Consider the following 18,399-nt stretch of genomic DNA (forward strand, 5'->3'; position numbering starts at 1 on the left):
ATTTAAGTTATAATAGAAGCTGCGTTTACAAATTTTAATCTATATTTGAAACTTTAGATTAGATCATTGACAGTTTACGTATAAAATATAGAGGTACATCAATGTCATCAATATCTGATTTGAAACTTCCCATTTAAAGCACATACACAAATATATCGAACAACATCTATTTTTATTATACATGTATAATAACTTAGCAATTCTTTGAGTCAACTTTGATGTTCTTCCTATATACATAAATACTTACTTCTCCACATCATAGGTATAATAGGTACATTATGTAGCACAGTACTTATGTGTCTACTGATATAGATAACATATTAAATTATTATAATATTAAATACCTACATATGTTACATTTATAAATACTTAGAATAATCCAAGAAGATAATTCGTTGTAAGTCAAAAAGAACTTTATACAACATGCGTCTCTCAAAGGGAGAACCAGAATTAGAAAATTATATCAAGAATAGTAATTTTTAGTAATTTCGTATATAGTAACAGTCATGCAAGCTAATTTCTATAATGGTACTATAGGCTTATGAGATGAAATTAGCTTCCAAAAATCTACAGTAACATATTTTTCTACCGTTTTACTTGGAAAGAGACGGACCCAGTCTTATGGAAGCCCTTACAACTTTTCACGAAATTTTTAAAGTCGATGGTTATGATACTTATGATTAAGTAATTCATTTCTGGATGTAGGTAAAGATGTAATCAAAAAGACGCCAATTTAATGAATAGCATAATCTGACCAAATTTTGTGACAAATGTTCAACAAATTAACAATAATTGGTGCAACAAACAATGAGCCTCCTCATTAGCATCTAGAAAATTTAATATTCAGTAGTTATATCTTATTTGTTTATGTCTATCCTTTCAAACTAGCATCTTTCCGATACCTATGACTACCAAATAACTATTAAATCAAGTCAGTAGGCTAACGAATTAACTTATACTAAGTATGTTGACTAAAAACAAATTATTGATATGACTCGGTTGACTGAAAAAGTATTTAATGAATATTGTTGAACACGAATGATGCTGAATTGACTCAATTCAATAGCCAGGGCAGGCGGCATGCAAAGTGAACTGACGTCATAGATGTTCAATTTGATTGTCAATGCGTATATCCTGTGATTACATAAATGACAAGCACTCTAATCACTCTATCTTTTATCGTCCTAGATAACTTGAGAATAGAACGTTTGTCAGATCCTGCAATTCTATTGGATGACTGTAAAAACAAATGTTTTCTTTACATACAAAAATACGAGCACGACATTAATTTGGAACAAACATAGTCAACCAGAATGTCAGTTTATTTAAAGGATCACAGGTATACGATCGCTAATTGAGCATCTAAGAGCCAACGATAAATCGTTAAAGTGCCATACAAGTGAAGTGCACGCAAACATCGAAACAGACACACACACGGACAAGTGGATACATACGTGTTCGACGCCTCAGCAGAGCACGGATAAATGAATAAAAGCATTTCAATTATTGGATTAACACAATTTAATCATGAACTATCGAATAAATATAATTATATAAAACAGATTATAGTTTTCTGGTGTCGATCGTGTGTGGTGCTTATGTGGCAGTGATCTCGTGACTTTGTCTGAGAGTTCACTGTCGCATGGTCTGTCACACTGTGTGGCGATGACTAGGCGATGGCGGTGGTCGGCGTACCTTGGGGCTTGGGTCCGTCTTCTGCCACCGACGCGCCCTTAAACTCTGAGCTAGGGCGCTTTACGGTCTCATCTGAAATGTGGTGAGCGAGTTGTATGGCCGGTGACGTGAAACGTGAGTAAAGTTACGTTCTATGTCCGCAAAACAAAATGGTGTTTGATTTTTTAATTTGCGCAATGTGTCTATGGTCGAATTTTCGCGCCATGTTCTGTGAGTTGTGACAAATGTCAAAATGGTTGCGTTTAGTTTTTGCATATTAAATTATTAATTTTAACCTGTAGCGGCCCACAATACAAGGAAAATTGGCAGAATTGGTATCAAAGATATTACAACTTAAAACTGTTCAATTTAATAGTGATTTTAATTTCATTGGAGGTAATACTAGTTAGGACGTGGGACGCTAGAGGTTAAGTTTAAACTTAGATTGTTTTGTGGACATAAGATAAAATCAAATGCTCAATAAGATGATCTGAAATTAAACAATGCGATGTCGTTCGAAATGGATGACGCTGTTTAATGAGTTTTGTGTTCTAATCTAAATACGAATGATCGTGTGTCTTGAATCAAACGGGTGTGTGTGGCAAGCTCTACCGTTATACTAGTGTTGCTAGATTTTACTAATCACACATCATACAATGAATGATAGTTTTAGCTGGCATATTTCAATAAAAAATATTTTTAATAGAATAAATGTTCTGTCTATTTTAGATTTTAGTGTTAGTAGTACTAAGTTTTTCAACAGATGGACCGTCATAAAGATCCATTGATCAATATAATTAAAAAAAAATTGGTAAGTAAACATCTCTCTCTTTCACGAATCAAAGATTCGAGTAAGTAAATGAGACAAAACATGGTAAAGATTTAAAAAAATATATTTGAAAACGAATGAAATGAATGTGTAATGGCATGGTTGTCTCTGGTTTATTCTTGTCTATTGAGTTACTTATTTTACCTACATTATGGGCTAACGATTTTATTTTAAACTAATTTATTTTACCTATCTGTAAAGAGTATCTTCTTCGTAAATAATAATAAGATTCTAGTATTAAAAATCTAAGGTCTACTTAAGTAAGTACCTATTTACTTGTAAAAAAAAAAGATTTAGGTAGGAATTAAAAAAATACATTTATTGTATTGTAGCTAAAAGAATGTGTTTGTATTCGTCTTATAGGTAACAATGGTAAGTTTCTATGAAATAAAAAAGCGTCAGGCTTAAAAATATGTAGGTATATACAACTTATATCGTCTACTTACTAACAAATTATGATCTACATCATTAAAAACCGTCACTAAAATTAAGTGTGAAAAAGATACTCTTTTGTACAGAACTTATCGAAGTACCTATGTGAAACTTTTTTTACGTATTTAGTTACACAAATCGTATAACAGTCTCAAAAGACCAAGCGCAATATTCGAAATTAAGATTCTCATGTTTTACTTTAAAAAACAGTCAAAATGTACAATCAGCTGCAGAGATAGTTGACCCCCTCCCTGCGAACAAATGCTGCGGGGTCAGTTATCTCTGCAGACTGTACACGCTTAGTTAGCTATATAACGGTTATATAACGGTCGTAAAATCAGTTCCATCACGTCTAACTACACTTGCCACCTAGCACCCTTAGAAGTCCTAACTCACCGCTCTTCACGTTCTGAGTGACCGTAAATGTCTTCCCGGTGTCGAGTGGTACGGTCCAGTTGACCGGATCCGGCGACCGCATGTTCATCTGCTCGGGGGACTTCACCCGGGTGGGCTCGGGCGGGGACTTAACCACGGGTGAATCGTCGAAGAAGTGGTCCTTGGCGACGGACGCGCTGCGGTGCGCGGGAATGTCGTCGTCTGGAAGAGTCGGCGGTAACGTCGGTTATACAGCGCTTATACGGCTCTTATACAACTTAGTTGGGAGCTAAAGGATTTGTGACGGTAATGTTGTGTAGTTTTAAGGGACTGTGTTGACGTTAGGTGAATTTAAGGATTTGAACATGTAGTCATGCCTACTTGAATATGTGATAAGTAATTGCAGATATCAGGTAGTCTATGTGATCTAAGGGCGATGTTGGGTGATATTTCATATTTAATCATTCTAGGTTTTCAAATTGTAAAAATACATTAAGAATAAAACAAATAAAACAACGTCTTAAAAAACATGTCCTAAAGAAACAGATTGAAAAGTGAACGGTTTAATTGCAGGTTTCTAATTCTAACACTTATGTCACTCTGTACCTATTGATAAATCAGGATGCTATATTTACTTAAATTATGCAATTCTCAGTATAAACTTCTGTATGTGCCCCTAAATGCATATAGATTGGTCATCCTAATTTATTTAAGTAGGTACCTACCTAATAAACAAAATACGTCGCATGCAAAAAAAAACAATACCATTCGTTTATTTTAGACATCTGTGAATTAAATAAATAATTATACCAGTACCAGATGTGTCTGGTTATTATATTAACCAGCCATAAATGTAACAGTTTGACTTAAACAGCAAGTTGTTTGGCTGGTACCATAATCATTAGTAATGAAATGACTCGGACAAAATGCCAAAGAGTATGAAAGATTTTTAATAGAAAATTCGAACCTGAAATAATATTTATATCTCTAGACTCAGCATCTATATTCTTATACCCTTTAAATTATTTACAGTTAACGTTTCCCCCAAATATAAATCTACGGTGACGGTGCTCGGGGTGTGACACACGGACGTAGGTACAAACATTACGACTCTTATATAACGCTTGCTCAACTTTCATTCACGGAATGTGTACCTTATGTCTTAGTTTCTATTATGAAGTTTAATTGTCGCCAAGCGCTAATTACACTTTAATTACAGGCAAAGTTAAACTTCGAAACACAAGTTGTAAAAGAACTTATACAAGCTGTATAAGAGTCTTATAAGGCTGTAATCAGCCTAATATCACCGTAACGATAGCATAATCTCATATTACGCCTTGGCTTTGAATTTTTTATAAAGTTTGTATAAGTCCGTATACAACAACTGCTTTGGTAAGGTTCAATTTCCATAATCACTTAGCAGAGCTCACGTTAAATGAGAATCTGTCACACGGAGTGAAGCCATTCCCAATCGGTGCTGTGACCGACGTTGCGTTGACGCAGACTTGATATCTCGACAATTTTGAAACCAAGCAACAATAAGCAACAATCATGCTAAAGCATCAAATCAAGAGAACAAGGCATGGAATACAATTGCGTGACTTCCGAAATGGATACTGTCTGAAAGTAGAACTTAAAAATAAATACACGCCTCCGTATTCATCACTATACATTCCAAACTCATGGCAAAATGCTGGTGCTTCAATAGATGTCAATTTTGATGAGGAAGCAAACTTAAACTTAATCAAGTAGAATAATTCAGAAGCATAAAAAAATGTTTAAAAGTAGGTAATACAGAATATTAAAAGTTGATGTACTAGTTTGTTTGTATTAATCTTTTATCACGGCACACTCGTCGAGGATCTCGTAGCAGATTATAAGTTTATAGAAAGCAGGTGTATATTTTGAAAACTGATGACAGCTATTGAAACACCAATTTCACGAACCCAGTCTGTCGCAAAAGACTGATCATTTATCGGGCCCAAGTCCTTCACGACAGACAAAACAAAAAATAAAACATTACAAAAGCCGGATCCACACAAGAGAGCGTCGACGCAACAGTCACAGGTTGGTACGCACCCAATTTTATGCCCACTTTCGAAATGCTCCGACTGCGGCGGCCCCGGCCCGGCGTTCCTGTGGCCCCATTGACCCCCAGTGTGACCCCATTGACGGGCTTAGCCGGCGCCGACGGCGACCGTCCGCCCCTTGAAGACCTAACTCTACTACTAGCCCCTCTATTCAACGGCAAACCTACAGAAGAAATATCTACTGAACATGTTTTTGCATAATGAGAATTCGCTCTAGGTTCTATTTATGAGATGTGGAAGATAGCTACTAGCTACCTTAATTATAAATAATTTCATGGCTTTTTAGGGGGGTGGTTGGTAGGTACATAGGGTCTGGCAGTCGCAAAAAGTTCTACCACGGCAAACTGGAAAAAATAATGAGAAATTTTCGACGTATGTAATTTTTTCCTGTTCATTACTGTAATACTTTTAGTGACCAATGGCTCAGCACACGAGCGCCGCGACAGTACCTCACGCGCGAAATAGACATCCGTCTTTTTTCTAACTGTATTAATTAGTAGAAAGGGAGGGGTAGTCTCGCGGCGCTCCTGTATTGAGCCTTACAGACCCAATGGATTTTCAATGGTTCATTAAAGTAGAGCCATATTCTCATTATAAAGACCACATAGGATAGGGTACAAGCATCAGGCAGGAGCACAACATATGTAATTCTTCTATACACTGAAGAAGTTTCAAGTCATTCTCTATGATAAATAGACAAGTAATGTTAGATAGATTGATACACTTCTAAAAGTATGAAGTATTTAAAGTTGTATTTAATGAATAGAGGTATAGTAGATAATATACAAATTTTACCTTCCAATAAAATTATTATTATGTTTCCTATCCACATCGGATATCTTCATTGAGAGAGTAACGCGATCGTTGACCAATGATGCCGCTAGCGTCTATGTAGTCGCTCCGCCCCACGCCGTGACGTAGTTCCGCTTCCACTTCCTGCGAACCGTTGCTCGCTCCCCGCTACTCGCCACCGCCATGTCATTGTTGAGGAGAAGTACCGTCGGCATAAAAGTAGCCTAGTAGCCTGCCAGGAAGGCATTACTCAGATATCCGATGTGGATAGGAAACATAATAATAATTTTATTGGAAGGTAAAATTTGTATATTATGTGTTCCGTACTCCACATCGGATATCTTCATTGAGACCTGTTTATTATCTCCTGGTGGCGAGTTAGCGGGCGCGCAAGCGATAGGGCTACACCTACTGTCATAGAACTCAGAGAAAGAATAAATATGTATACACCATATTGCAACCCATGAAATCACAGTGACTCGTTATAATGTGAATTACAGGAAATTGAGAATTGAAACTGTAATCTCAGGTTCGAATCTGACGTTAAACTGGTTTAAGAGGATTCTCATTCGAAATCGCATCCGATCCGCAGAATCTCGGCGAGTCATGTTCCCAATTAACATAAGCGAAAATATCGCTAAGTGAATAGCTTTCCAGCCAATTTAGTTATTAAGTACATCGTGGATCGAAAGCAATCGTAGGCGAGGCCGGCTTGGATGAGACTGTGGCTGAAAGAAATAAGCGAAGTGTCCCCTAACATTTTGTGTAATTCTCGCAAGGTGACGTACCCAGACTACCTACTTATACTGGGTCTATACTTTATTCCGGAGCTTCTAAGAGTTCAGTCGGTAAGACAAGTTATCTGGTTTAGAGCCGAATTTCGGACACAAAATAATAGCGTTAAAGTTATCTATGTAATTGCCCGGGCTACAGTGTAGTAGAGTAAGGTCATTGACCCTGCGGCCTGATGCTAACAGCAAAAGTGCGGCAGCTATTCTATCGTACTTCTTCTAACGTACCTAACGTTGTAGGGCTATTTAAATTAGGGCAAGTAGATGTCTCGCGTCCCAAGCTGGTGCTTTGGGAGGCGCTGGTCTCGCTATTAATGGCGTTGGAAGAAGGCATAGTGTCCGATAGTGGTTCATACACAGCACTTGTGAGAGGCTTATGAACGAATATCGTTCTGAAAGCTAACATGGATAATAGAAATAGACGTCTGAGATAGCTCGCTACTTCACTGGATAGAGGTACCTGGCAGTTGATCTTATTTTTGATGCACCATAAAGACCGTTTCTACATTGTGGCCGTACATGCAGCCTAGACAAGGGGACGATCTAGGGGCTCCCGTTACTGTTTTCTATACAAACACAGTACCGGAATCGGGAATATCCGGTTCTTCCATATTAGTGAGACAGTGACAGTTGCGTTTCGTTCGCTACGTAGCGTTAGACCTTGGCATGTTATATGCATGCGCCAGTCACGCCAGTAGCGGACGTCACTCCTGATCCCGCCAGCTCGGTGTTGGAGCGTCCTATCTGACAGGAGCTACGCCTCATTCTTAAGGTCGTTGACTCGTAAGGGAGGGCGGTCTGACGTTGTGTTCACTAGGACCGCCAGTAAATTGCAAGCTTACCACAGCTACTTTAAGACTCCTTATCACGCCGTCGCAGTACACAGACTAGGCTGGGAGGTGGAGGCATCCATGCCAAGTCTCACAGGCAGTTGTCAAAGGTCGTGGTAGCAGTTCAATGAGTCTGTTAAGAAATACCGTGGCACAGTGCGAGGGCTCTCGAAAGCGGAGGCCGGCCGACAAGGCGCCTGTCAGGCGAAGACAGTCTCGGCGGCTGCTGGGCGTAGCTGCCACTCGGGCGCGCAGTGACTTCTTGATAAACCGTCGCCCTCGGGGGTTGTACCGACCTGGCAAGTAGCAAGCAACCAGCGCGACCTGTAGACGATCTGCTGGCATCAGCAGTTTTTGCGACAACCGTAGTAACGGAAGGGATGTAGTGTCGCCGTCGTTTTATGTATACTGTACCGGTGCGGTTGTATGTTTACACTTCTGTCGTCAGCGCTGCAGATGCGGCCCGTTAACGGTTACTCTTCGCTGAGAGGGCCTTACCTCGTACATTTTCTACCAATATTGGAGATTGTAACGGACTGCTTGCATAAGATGAGGAAGAAAGTGGTGCGAGGCTTTCGGCAGCTCCGTGTTGCTGGGGACTGCGAAGGCTTCACCTTCCTCCATGAACTAAAGTTTGCGAATTTGAGACTGAACAGAAGGCATTGAGTCTCATTTCTGCGAGAAACTCTGCAGCAAGGCAGGCCTGTATGTCGCGAAAAAGAAAACTTTCAATCGGTGTGTTGTGCCGCGTGTCCCACGTGATGTCTAGGAGCGTGATGGTCTAATTCGCTTTATCCGAAGAGACACTGTTTAGGTCTTTAGGAGGAAAATGGAAACTAGCGTAATATATTTTACTACATGACTAATTTATTACCAGTCGGTACAAAAGCTTAAGAGTAAGTGCTTAAAACTAATATATCCTAGTCTAATAATTATTCGCGCCGGAGGGGCGATGGATTTGCGATGAGGGTTTTGTCAGGCGTTATTCTTAAGGCGTTCTTCAACATGCCCCCGCGCGCTGAAAGCTGGCCGTTTACGGGGTAACATCAGCATTCAGCAACGGACAAATCTTGGAGAATGCCCTTCTGACGACTCCATTGGCAGTGCGCACATCGGCGACGCGATTGATTCCATCTTGTCCCGGGAAAACTGAAATGATGCGGCCCAGCCTCCACTTCAAAGGGGGAAGATTATCTTCTTTGAGAAGAACCAGAGTGTTCTGGGCTAAAGAGTCTCCGGCCGCTTGCCATTTGACCCTTTGCTGCAGATCTGAGATATATTCTTTACTCCAACGGGTCCAAAAGTGCTGGCGCAGCTGTTCTACCCGCTGGTAGCGCGATAAATAGTTGAAGGAGTGATTTCGGTAATCAGGAGCTGGCAGCGCGGTCAGCGGACGGCCGATGAGGAAGTGTCCAGGAGTTAGTGGCATCAGGTCGTCGGGTTCCGTAGACAGAGCGGTGAGTGGCCGAGAGTTTAGAATTGCCTCGATCCTAACTAGTGTAGTATTAAGTTGTTCGTAAGTGAGATTGGAATTGCCCAGCACTCTGGTTAAGTGATGCTTTGTTGACTTCACACCCGCTTCCCAGAGACCGCCAAAGTGTGGCGCGTAAGCTGGCAAAAAATGAAAGTTCGTTTCTTCATTGGACGCACTTTCGGCAATAGAATTGCAGTTGGATTTGAGGAACCTTGACAATTCGTTGTAGGCGCCAACAAATGAGGTTCCGTTATCTGAGTAGATATTAGCGGGCTTTCCTCTGCGCGACATAAATCTATTCAAAGCCATCAGGTAATTATTGCTTGTTAGGTCACCAACCAACTCTAAATGTATGGCCTTCGTTGTAAAGCATATGAATATGGCGATGTACACCTTTACTATCCTACAACCTCTTCCCTGACGACTAGCCGAGTTGATAGGACCGGCGTAATCTACGCCTACATTGACGAAGACGTGGCCTTCGGGGGACAACCGAGTTTTAGGTAAATTACCCATTAAAGGGCTAAGTAGGCGTCCCTTCATTCGAATGCATTTGACGCACTGTCTGTAACATAACTTAGCCAAATTGCGTCCTCCTATCGGCCAGTATCGTTCTTTGATGGTGGCTAGCAAAAGCTGTGGTGGTGCGTGCAATAAATGCTTGTGCTCGAAATGAAAAAGCAACTTAGTGAATTTGTGAGTGGACTGTAAGATGATTGGATGCCTTTTCTCATATGGAAATTCCGAGTTAGCAAGGCGACCACCAACGCGCATTATTGAGTTTTCGTCCAGAAATGGATTTAACTTTAACAGTGGACTGCCCTTAGGTAAAATTTGAGAGTTTAACAGTAACTTATACTCTGGCAATGATTCAGCTTGTGATATTTTGATCAGTAGGTTTAATGCGGTTTTCAATTCTAAATCGTTTAAATATTGAGTAGTTACTGGCATGCCTTTACAAATCGATATGAAACGCAAAATGTACGCTACAGAGCGTTTTAACCGTAAGAAATTTGAAAACCGTTCAAAGTCTATGAAAGTCTCGTCTTGAATGAAAGCGGACAAGGTTATTTCGGTTCGAACCTCTGGTAAGTTGGAGACTTCTGTACACGGGTTTTGTGGCCACGTCGAAGCATCACGCTTAAGGAAACTAGGACCAGACCACCATAAATCAAGGGAATTTAATTCCTCGAAACTAACACCGCGAGATACGTGATCAGCAGGATTCTCGTCAGTCGGAACGTGTCGCCAGGAACTATTGCCTGATATTTCGAGAATTTCGGCTGTACGGTTGCGAACAAATGGCTGCAATTTGCTTGGTAATGTTTTGAGCCACGCGAGAACTATGGTTGAGTCGCTCCAGAACGTTGCGCTGCTAACTTGGGCTCGAAGTGAATTAATGACCTTTTGATACAGCCGAGCACCGACTAGCGCGCCGCAGAGTTCAAGTCTGGGAATGGTTAAAGGCTTTATAGGAGCAACTCGACTTTTGGCTATAAGCAGTCGCAAGAGAACCTCTCCTGCATCGTTGATGCTACGGGCGTAAACACAAGCACCGTAGGCTCGCTCTGAGGAGTCAGTGAAAATGTGCAGCTCCAGACTCGTGTAGGAGTCGCACAAAACTCGTCGCGGAATGCGGATATTGTTAAGAAGATGCAGGCTTGAGACTATATCAGCCCATTGTTTTAAAGCTTCAGGAGGAAGCTCCTGGTTCCAAGAAAGTTTGTGCAACCATAATCTTTGCATGAGTATTTTCATTTTAATAACACAAGGACTTAAAAGTCCTAAGGGATCGAAAATCTGAGCAATGGTTGATAATATATCCCTTTTAGTGGTTCCCTTAGGAGCCGAGATTCCGATTGGAAAATGTAACTGGTCCGCGTCTGGATGCCAACCCAGACCTAATGTCTTGCTTGACTCGGATGTTCCTATGTTTAGATTTTTTGATTCACGAGAGAACGAGTTGATTAAGCGTGGGTCGTTAGATTTCCACTTTCTTAAATGCATGCGCGCGGCAGCTAAGGCATCAGTGACTCCTTGCCGAAATCTAACTACCTCGTTGAAATCATCTCCTCCGGTTAGTAAATCATCGACGTAAAAATCGTGAATTATTATGTCAGATAAAGGTTTATCTTGGCAATCTAAACCTATTTGTTTTAGACATCGACATGCTAAAAATGCTGCGCTAGCCGTCCCATAACTTACGGTATTTAGCTGATAGGTCTTTAAAACGTCAGACTCATTTTCGCGCCATAGGATCAGCTGTAACTTTCGATCGTCAGGATGAAGAAATACGGTCCTATACATTTTCTCAATATCTGCAGATATTACGTATTTATGCTGTCGAAAACGTATGAGTATGGACAGCAGGTCATCTTGGACAGTTGGTCCTACCATTTGCAAGTCGTTAAGCGAAACACCGGAAGAAGTGGGGCTACTAGCATTAAAAACTGTCCTTAACTTGGTAGTTGTGCTATCCCGTAAAATCCCGTGGTGGGGTATAAAATAGGTACCCGTACCCGAATCGGTAGGTACATACTCGGACATGTGACCTAAAGCGTGATACTCCGACTTAAACTCGACGTATAGCTTCCTAAATGATGGTCTATTTTTCCACTTACGCTCTAACGATAAGAAGCAGTGTTTAGCTCTTTGAAATGATTCGCCTAACAACTTAGGACTCTGCTTTAAAGGCAACCTAACACAAAAACTTCCGTCCTTCAACGGACAGTGTTAGCCTGAAAATGCTCCTCACATAATTTCTCTTCGTGAGAATATTGAGACGACTGATGGCTAACTTCCTCCAGTTGCCAAAAACGCGCTAATTGGTTTTGTAGATCGTCATCAACGGTTGAGAGAGCGTTGCCTGAATTAACTGTCACGAAATTACACTTTATGGATGATGATGATGGCATTTTCGATTCGTTGCGTCTAAAAATAGGACCAGAAACCAACCATCCGAGTTGAGTTTCCCAAAGGATCGGCAAACCGTGACCCAGTTTAATTTTTTGACATCCTAACAAATCCCAGAATAGTTCGGCCCCTATTATCATATCGACGTCAGCCGGTTTGTAAAAATACGGGTCCGCTAAGCATATGTTTGAGGGGATATTTAATTTGGACACGTCAACTCGACGAGAAGGAATAGCGTCTGTAATTGAAGACAAAATATAACAGTTTAAATCTGTTGCGAACTTCTCATTGAGCGATTTAATTTCGACTCGACACCTTTCTGATAAAGGCGACGACTTTTTGTTTACACCTATAAGGCTTTTATTAACAAAATCAGTTGCCAGGTTTAGCCTATTATACATTTTTTGAGACATGAGACAAGACATACTGCCATTGTCTAAAACGCAGCGAGCGATGTGCTCCTGTTTGTTAGCATCGTATATTTTTATAAGTGCAGTGGATAGCAGTACGTCTTGTTCCTTATGTCAGTATGAAGACGAGGTACTCGGCAAGACATTTGCTGACAATGCAACCTGGGCCGACTCGACGCCGGCGGGGGACGGGAGCGCGGGCGCAGTCTGCTGGTCGACACCGCTGATAACGCCCGTGCTATTATCACTGTTTAATGTCGGTCTAGGTATGCCCTCAGATACGTGAATTAGCGTATGGTGTTTGCGTTTGCATATCTTGCAACCAGGTTTTTTACAGTGATTGGAATAATGACCACCTCTAAAACAGTTAAAACAAACCTTATAATTAGGTAATGATTGCAACCGAGCCGCATTACTTAACGCAAGGAATTGCGCACAGTTTGATAAGCAATGATCGCCCTTACATCTCGGGCACGGCTTTGTCGCCGGCGGCTGAGTTTTGTTGTTATTATTACCTATTTTATCATGCACTGCTATCATAGTTTTTATTTTAGTGGCACTTTTAGTGTGTTGAAGTGACTGATTCGATGATAATTCGAGTGTTTCGAGTAAATCAGCACGGTTTTGTAAGAAAGTTAAGAATTCCTCGAAAGTAACTGATTTGTTTTTATCTAAACCGCCTTTGAACTCTTCCCACTCACGAAATGATTTTGTGTCTAACTTCTGTGAAATTAAGTGAATGAGAAGTGTTGACCATTCTTTGACGGGCTCGCCTAGTGTTTCTAACGAACGAAGGTTTTTGTTAACCTGATCTATGACCCTTTTAATGTGGCTGGAAGATTCTCGTGCAATCGGTTCAATATTGAACAAGGCCGATACATGATTATGCAGCAACTGGTGCTTGTTGTTGAAGCGATCACATAGAAGTCTCCAAGCCAACGCGTAGTTGTCAGACGAGAATTCCACCGACTGTATGACGACTGCTGCGGATGCCTCCAGGGAAGTCCTAAGGTAGTGAAATTTATTTATGTCGTCAATGCCGTCGTTGGAGTGAATGAGGCTAGTAAAGGTGTCGCGAAAGCCTAACCAATTTTCATAGGAACCATTGTATTTTGGCAATTGAATAGTCGGTAACCGAACAAGCTTATTATTTCCTTTACGCGATGATTGGTCGCTTGCGGCTGAGTTGAAACTCGATTCTTGCTGTTTGGCGTGTTTGGCCAATATGTCTTGCGCCTTGGAAAGTAATTTAAAATACCTACTTTCAAACTCTGCTCGCTCAGCTAACTGAGTGTCAGAGTTACTCGAACTGCACTCAAGTTCCAATTGAATCTCATCATAACGGCCATACAACGACTCAATTTTGCCCATACGCAACTGCAATTCATTTACCTCAGCCGATGTCAGTGAAGCAACGTCCAAATCATCCATATATTTCTCAAATATGGTTAGTCGGCCTTTATAGCTGGCCCGCCTGGCAATTAGCTCCTTTTCTTCAGTCATTTTTGGGAAGCGAGTGTAGTCAACCTGGAATATTTATGTTACAAATTTGAGAAGGAGAAATAACAATCAATGAAAGTGCCCTAGCAATAAGCAAGCAAAAGTTAAAGTTACAATTTTAAGGTTAAATAATCTTAGCAGTCTACAATTATAGGTGTACGATATTCACGTAAAAGCACTTGAAATGAATTTAAGGATAATGTTAATTGTACATTTGATTTTTAACTAATTAAAATTAATGTTGATGGCAAGTGCAGTGTAAGCTTTAAGCGTTTAAGTGTGAATATTAAGCGTTCTGATTTTGTATATTTATTAAATTACTTATTTTTTAAACTAGTATTTTTATTAAATTAATAAGTTGTAACTAAATCAGACCGGTACACTTAAATTAAATCTAAAGTTAAAGAACAAAGCTTGACACGTGTGTACTAACCTTTGTCACAGAGTTAAATTACGCTTAAATAATACCTGTAGAGTGCTGGATTAAATTTAATACACACAATTAGCACTGGATTACAACTTTTCTTTACTAAAGTCTTGTAATATATCAAATCTCGACCACTTTCGACGATCCTTTGTCTCTTCTTTGTTCGAGATGATGGTGCCACCCGATGCCAATTGATAGGTAACTCTCCAGTAATTCCACAATTCCTCTTGACCGTATTATTTTTAGTCACTGGTGTCTTCCATCCGTGTCGTAAGGACCATGTTTAGGTCTTTAGGAGGAAAATGGAAACTAGCGTAATATATTTTACTACATGACTAATTTATTACCAGTCGGTACAAAAGCTTAAGAGTAAGTGCTTAAAACTAATATATCCTAGTCTAATAATTATTCGCGCCGGAGGGGCGATGGATTTGCGATGAGGGTTTTGTCAGGCGTTATTCTTAAGGCGTTCTTCAACAGACACCCTATATCGAGTTAGTATAGGGCATCGAGTTAGTAGCATGCTTTTAAGGAAATCGAACTGATGAAATCAAGTCTAAAATCGATTTTGGCGCTTTGCGTAACAAAACTGTTTCGATAAAGTCGAATACAGACAGATGGAAACTGCTGGAGTCCTCCTGGCCCCTTTCTCTTAGCACCGGAAACTCAAGCTTGTTCAGGCGCAGCGGGTTTATTTGTCCCATTTTGTTTATTATGGCTTTTCGCACGAGTTCGTCTTTGTAAGACGGAACTTAAGCTGGAGAGCGCGAGCAAGCAGAGATAATTATGTGAAGTCTGCAGACCTTTTCGATGCCTTTCACCTCGGTTTCGAGCGGTCGCACTGGGCCTTGTCGCTAGCTGTTCTCCGGTTGGACCACTCCATGGCCTCGAGAAGTCGTAGGAATTTCGAAGCGACACAGCGAAGTCGATCAGCACCTTTATGAAACCCGGGAACACGACGTATTTTCCTCTGAGTATCGACATATCTTACCGCTTTCAACTCCGGGCAGTCGAGCCGCGCTAGGACGGGGCTCTTTACGACCTTGTCTGCCGTCGCCGGAGGATTCTTTAACCGAAACCAAGAGTTTAGCGGTCTGTTCGTGCTGTACCATACCATACCTATACCTGCACCATAGCTATAGGCGCCTGCGTACCTCAATGGAATCATGTGGACAGGACAAAACTGATACTGTGGCGCCCAGCGAGCAAGGGACGACATCGTCGTAGTTGCAGCATCGGTGGACAACATCGGCGTGATTGTGGCAACCGCCGCCGCTCGGGAGGCGCCGGTGCGTGAAGCTAGGGGCGCCATCGTGGCGGCCGGCTCGGGGGGGGGGGGGGGGGGGGCACCGGTACCTGAGGCCGGGCGGCTCATGGCGGCCGCCACTGGTTCGGGAAGCGCTGGTGCGTGAGGCGAGGACCCATAGTGGCGGCCCGCTCTAGAAGCGTTGTCGCGTGAGGCGGGCGGCTCTATCGTGGCGGCCGCCGCCACCGGCTCGGGAGGCGCCGGTGCGTGCGGCGAGAGGCGCCATCGTGGCGGCCAGCTCGGGAGGCACCGGTGCATGAGGCGGTCGCCGTCTGGCTGGCTGGTCTGGGAGGCACTGCTGTGAGGCGAGAGGCGCCATCGTGGCGGCCAGCTCGAGAGGCGCCAGTGCGCAGGTGGTGGTGCCATCGTGGTGGGCGGCATCATCGTGGCGGGCAGTGCCATTGTGGCAGCCGCCGCCGCCGCGTCGATGCGTAATGCGAGAGGCGCCATCGTGGCGGCCAGCTCGGGGGGCAGGCGGCGTCATCGAGCGGGCGGCGCCATCATGGCGGCCACCGTCGCCAGGCTCAGGTGCGAGAGGCGCCGTCGTGGCGGCCAGCTCGACAGGCGCCGGTGCGCGTGACGGACGTTACCGGCACGGGAGGCGCCGATGGCTAGGCTCGTAGCTGCACGCATCATCACGGCGACGCTGTTGCCCTCGGCGGTGCCATCGTGGTGGCCACCACCGGCGCGTAGGTCACCAGCGACGTCATGACGGGCGGCAACCAACGCGGCGATCGTCGCTGTACTCGTAGCATTTCCACTGCTTACACGTAACTTACCTTCCTTCCGCTCGAGCAGTCGGGACGCAGAAGCGGTCCGCCTTCACCTTGGCGCGATCCGCCCGCGATGCGCCCGCAGCTGCAGGAGCGGGCGTGTGACGTCTCGCAGAGCCACGCGGATCTCTCGGAGTCCCGCTGGACTGGAAGCGTCCGCACCGCAACTGCAGCAATAGGAGCGGGCGTCTCGCGGACTGGAGGCGTCCGCACCGTGACTGCAGCAACAGGAGCGGGCGTGTGACGTCTCTCGGAGTCCCGCGGACTGGAGGCGTCCGCACCGCGACTGCAGCAACAGGAGCGGGCGTGTGACGCCTCTCGGAGTCCCGTGGACTGGAGGCGTCCGCACCGCGACTGCAGCAACAGGAGCGGGCGTGTGACGTCTCTCGGAGTCCCGCGGACTGGAGGCGTCCGCACCGCGACTGCAGCAACAGGAGCGGGCTCTCTCCCGCGGACTGGAGGCGTCCGCACCGCGACTGCAGCAACAGGAGCGGGCGTGTGACGTCTCTCGGAGTCCCGCGGACTGGAGGCGTCCGCACCGCGACTGCAGCAACAGGAGCGGGCGTGTGACGTCTCTCGGAGTCCCGCGGACTGGAGGCGTCCGCACCGCGACTGCAGCAACAGGAGCGGGCGTGTGACGTCTCTCGGAGTCCCGCGGACTGGAGGCGTCCACCGTGGCCCGCAGCGTCGCGGTGTCTCGGAGTCACCTTGGACGACAGCAGAAGACGCGGCGCGCGCGGGCGGGGGCGGGCGCCGGGGGACGGGGCGCCCCGGTCGCGCCGCAACTAACAACACGAGGTACTCCCAGGCTACTGCCTGAGAACCCTCCGCGAGTGACGAAGTAACTTCTGAACGCCAATAAAATTAGAATATCTTAAACTGGCTCACCGGATGGCTCGAGACATCCAAACCTCCTTATCAGCGAAGCGCGGCACCCGGCAGCGGCGCGCGCAGGCCGTCCGCCGCCGCGCCGCCCCCGCCGCCGCAGGCACGATGACCGCGCGTTCCCTCTCCGATGCGGAGCGACTTGTTACCACTTGTTAACAAAAACCACTGACGCACTTCCTACTTCGATCTCGAAAATGCGAGTTAACGGTAACGATTTTAGCAGCATGGAATGTGAAAATTAATTTAGCAAGAAAAAAGTGGGTAGAATCGAAAAGCACCGTTCGATGACTTCGATCGCGAGACCGCCAAAAGACTAATAGTGGCGATCTCTGCCATATATCTCACTATTTAATCGACCGAGCTTTGGATCGGAAATGTTAAAGCACCATGCTGCAAAAATATACGCAAAAAATATTTGCGGACCATCGGTCAAGACGGTCGACGAAAACAATGAAATGGCGGTGGCGAGTAGCGGGGAGCGAGCAACGGTTCGCAGGAAGTGGAAGCGGAACTACGTCACGGCGTGGGGCGGAGCGACTACATAGACGCTAGCGGCATCATTGGTCAACGATCGCGTTACTCTCTCAATGAAGATATCCGATGTGGAGTACGGAACACATAATAGTATTTTGACGTTTCACGGGGATATTTCTGTTTCTGATTACCAAGTCAAGGCTGAGGCCACTGATCATCAGAAACACGTGCAATAATCAAATTTAAAAATATAGGTGTGTAGTTAGAAGTTCAATCACGTTCCGGTTGAGATTTAGGCCGCGACACATAGAAAACGTCCTGTGAGACATCGGTCTCTGATGTTATCTTTAATTTGAGACTACGCAATTATCAATTGTCAATAAACTTGAACTTAAGTAACCGGACTTCAGGACTATCAGTC

General features: G+C 43.9%; 1 protein-coding gene across 8 annotated transcripts in view; it reads right to left on the reverse strand.

Annotated features, from left to right (window-relative positions):
• The window catches only part of LOC134675568 (serine/arginine repetitive matrix protein 1), a 91,368-nt gene that overhangs the window by 3,551 nt on the left and 69,418 nt on the right, over nucleotides 1-18,399 (reverse strand). For 6 of the 8 annotated variants that reach the window (XM_063533857.1, XM_063533852.1, XM_063533849.1 and 3 more), the window contains 3 exons: nucleotides 5,390-5,563; nucleotides 3,332-3,532; nucleotides 1,696-1,767 (listed from right to left, as the gene is read on the reverse strand). In XM_063533857.1, coding sequence (XP_063389927.1) covers nucleotides 1,696-1,767; nucleotides 3,332-3,532; nucleotides 5,390-5,563 — 447 coding nt within the window. The remainder of the gene's footprint in view (nucleotides 1-1,695; nucleotides 1,768-3,331; nucleotides 3,533-5,389; nucleotides 5,564-18,399) is intronic. The other 2 variants (XM_063533856.1, XM_063533851.1) reach the window with 2 other exon arrangements.

Source organism: Cydia fagiglandana, chromosome 22, assembly GCF_963556715.1.
Source record: "Cydia fagiglandana chromosome 22, ilCydFagi1.1, whole genome shotgun sequence".
In the NCBI taxonomy this organism is placed as follows: Eukaryota; Metazoa; Arthropoda; class Insecta; order Lepidoptera; family Tortricidae; genus Cydia; species Cydia fagiglandana.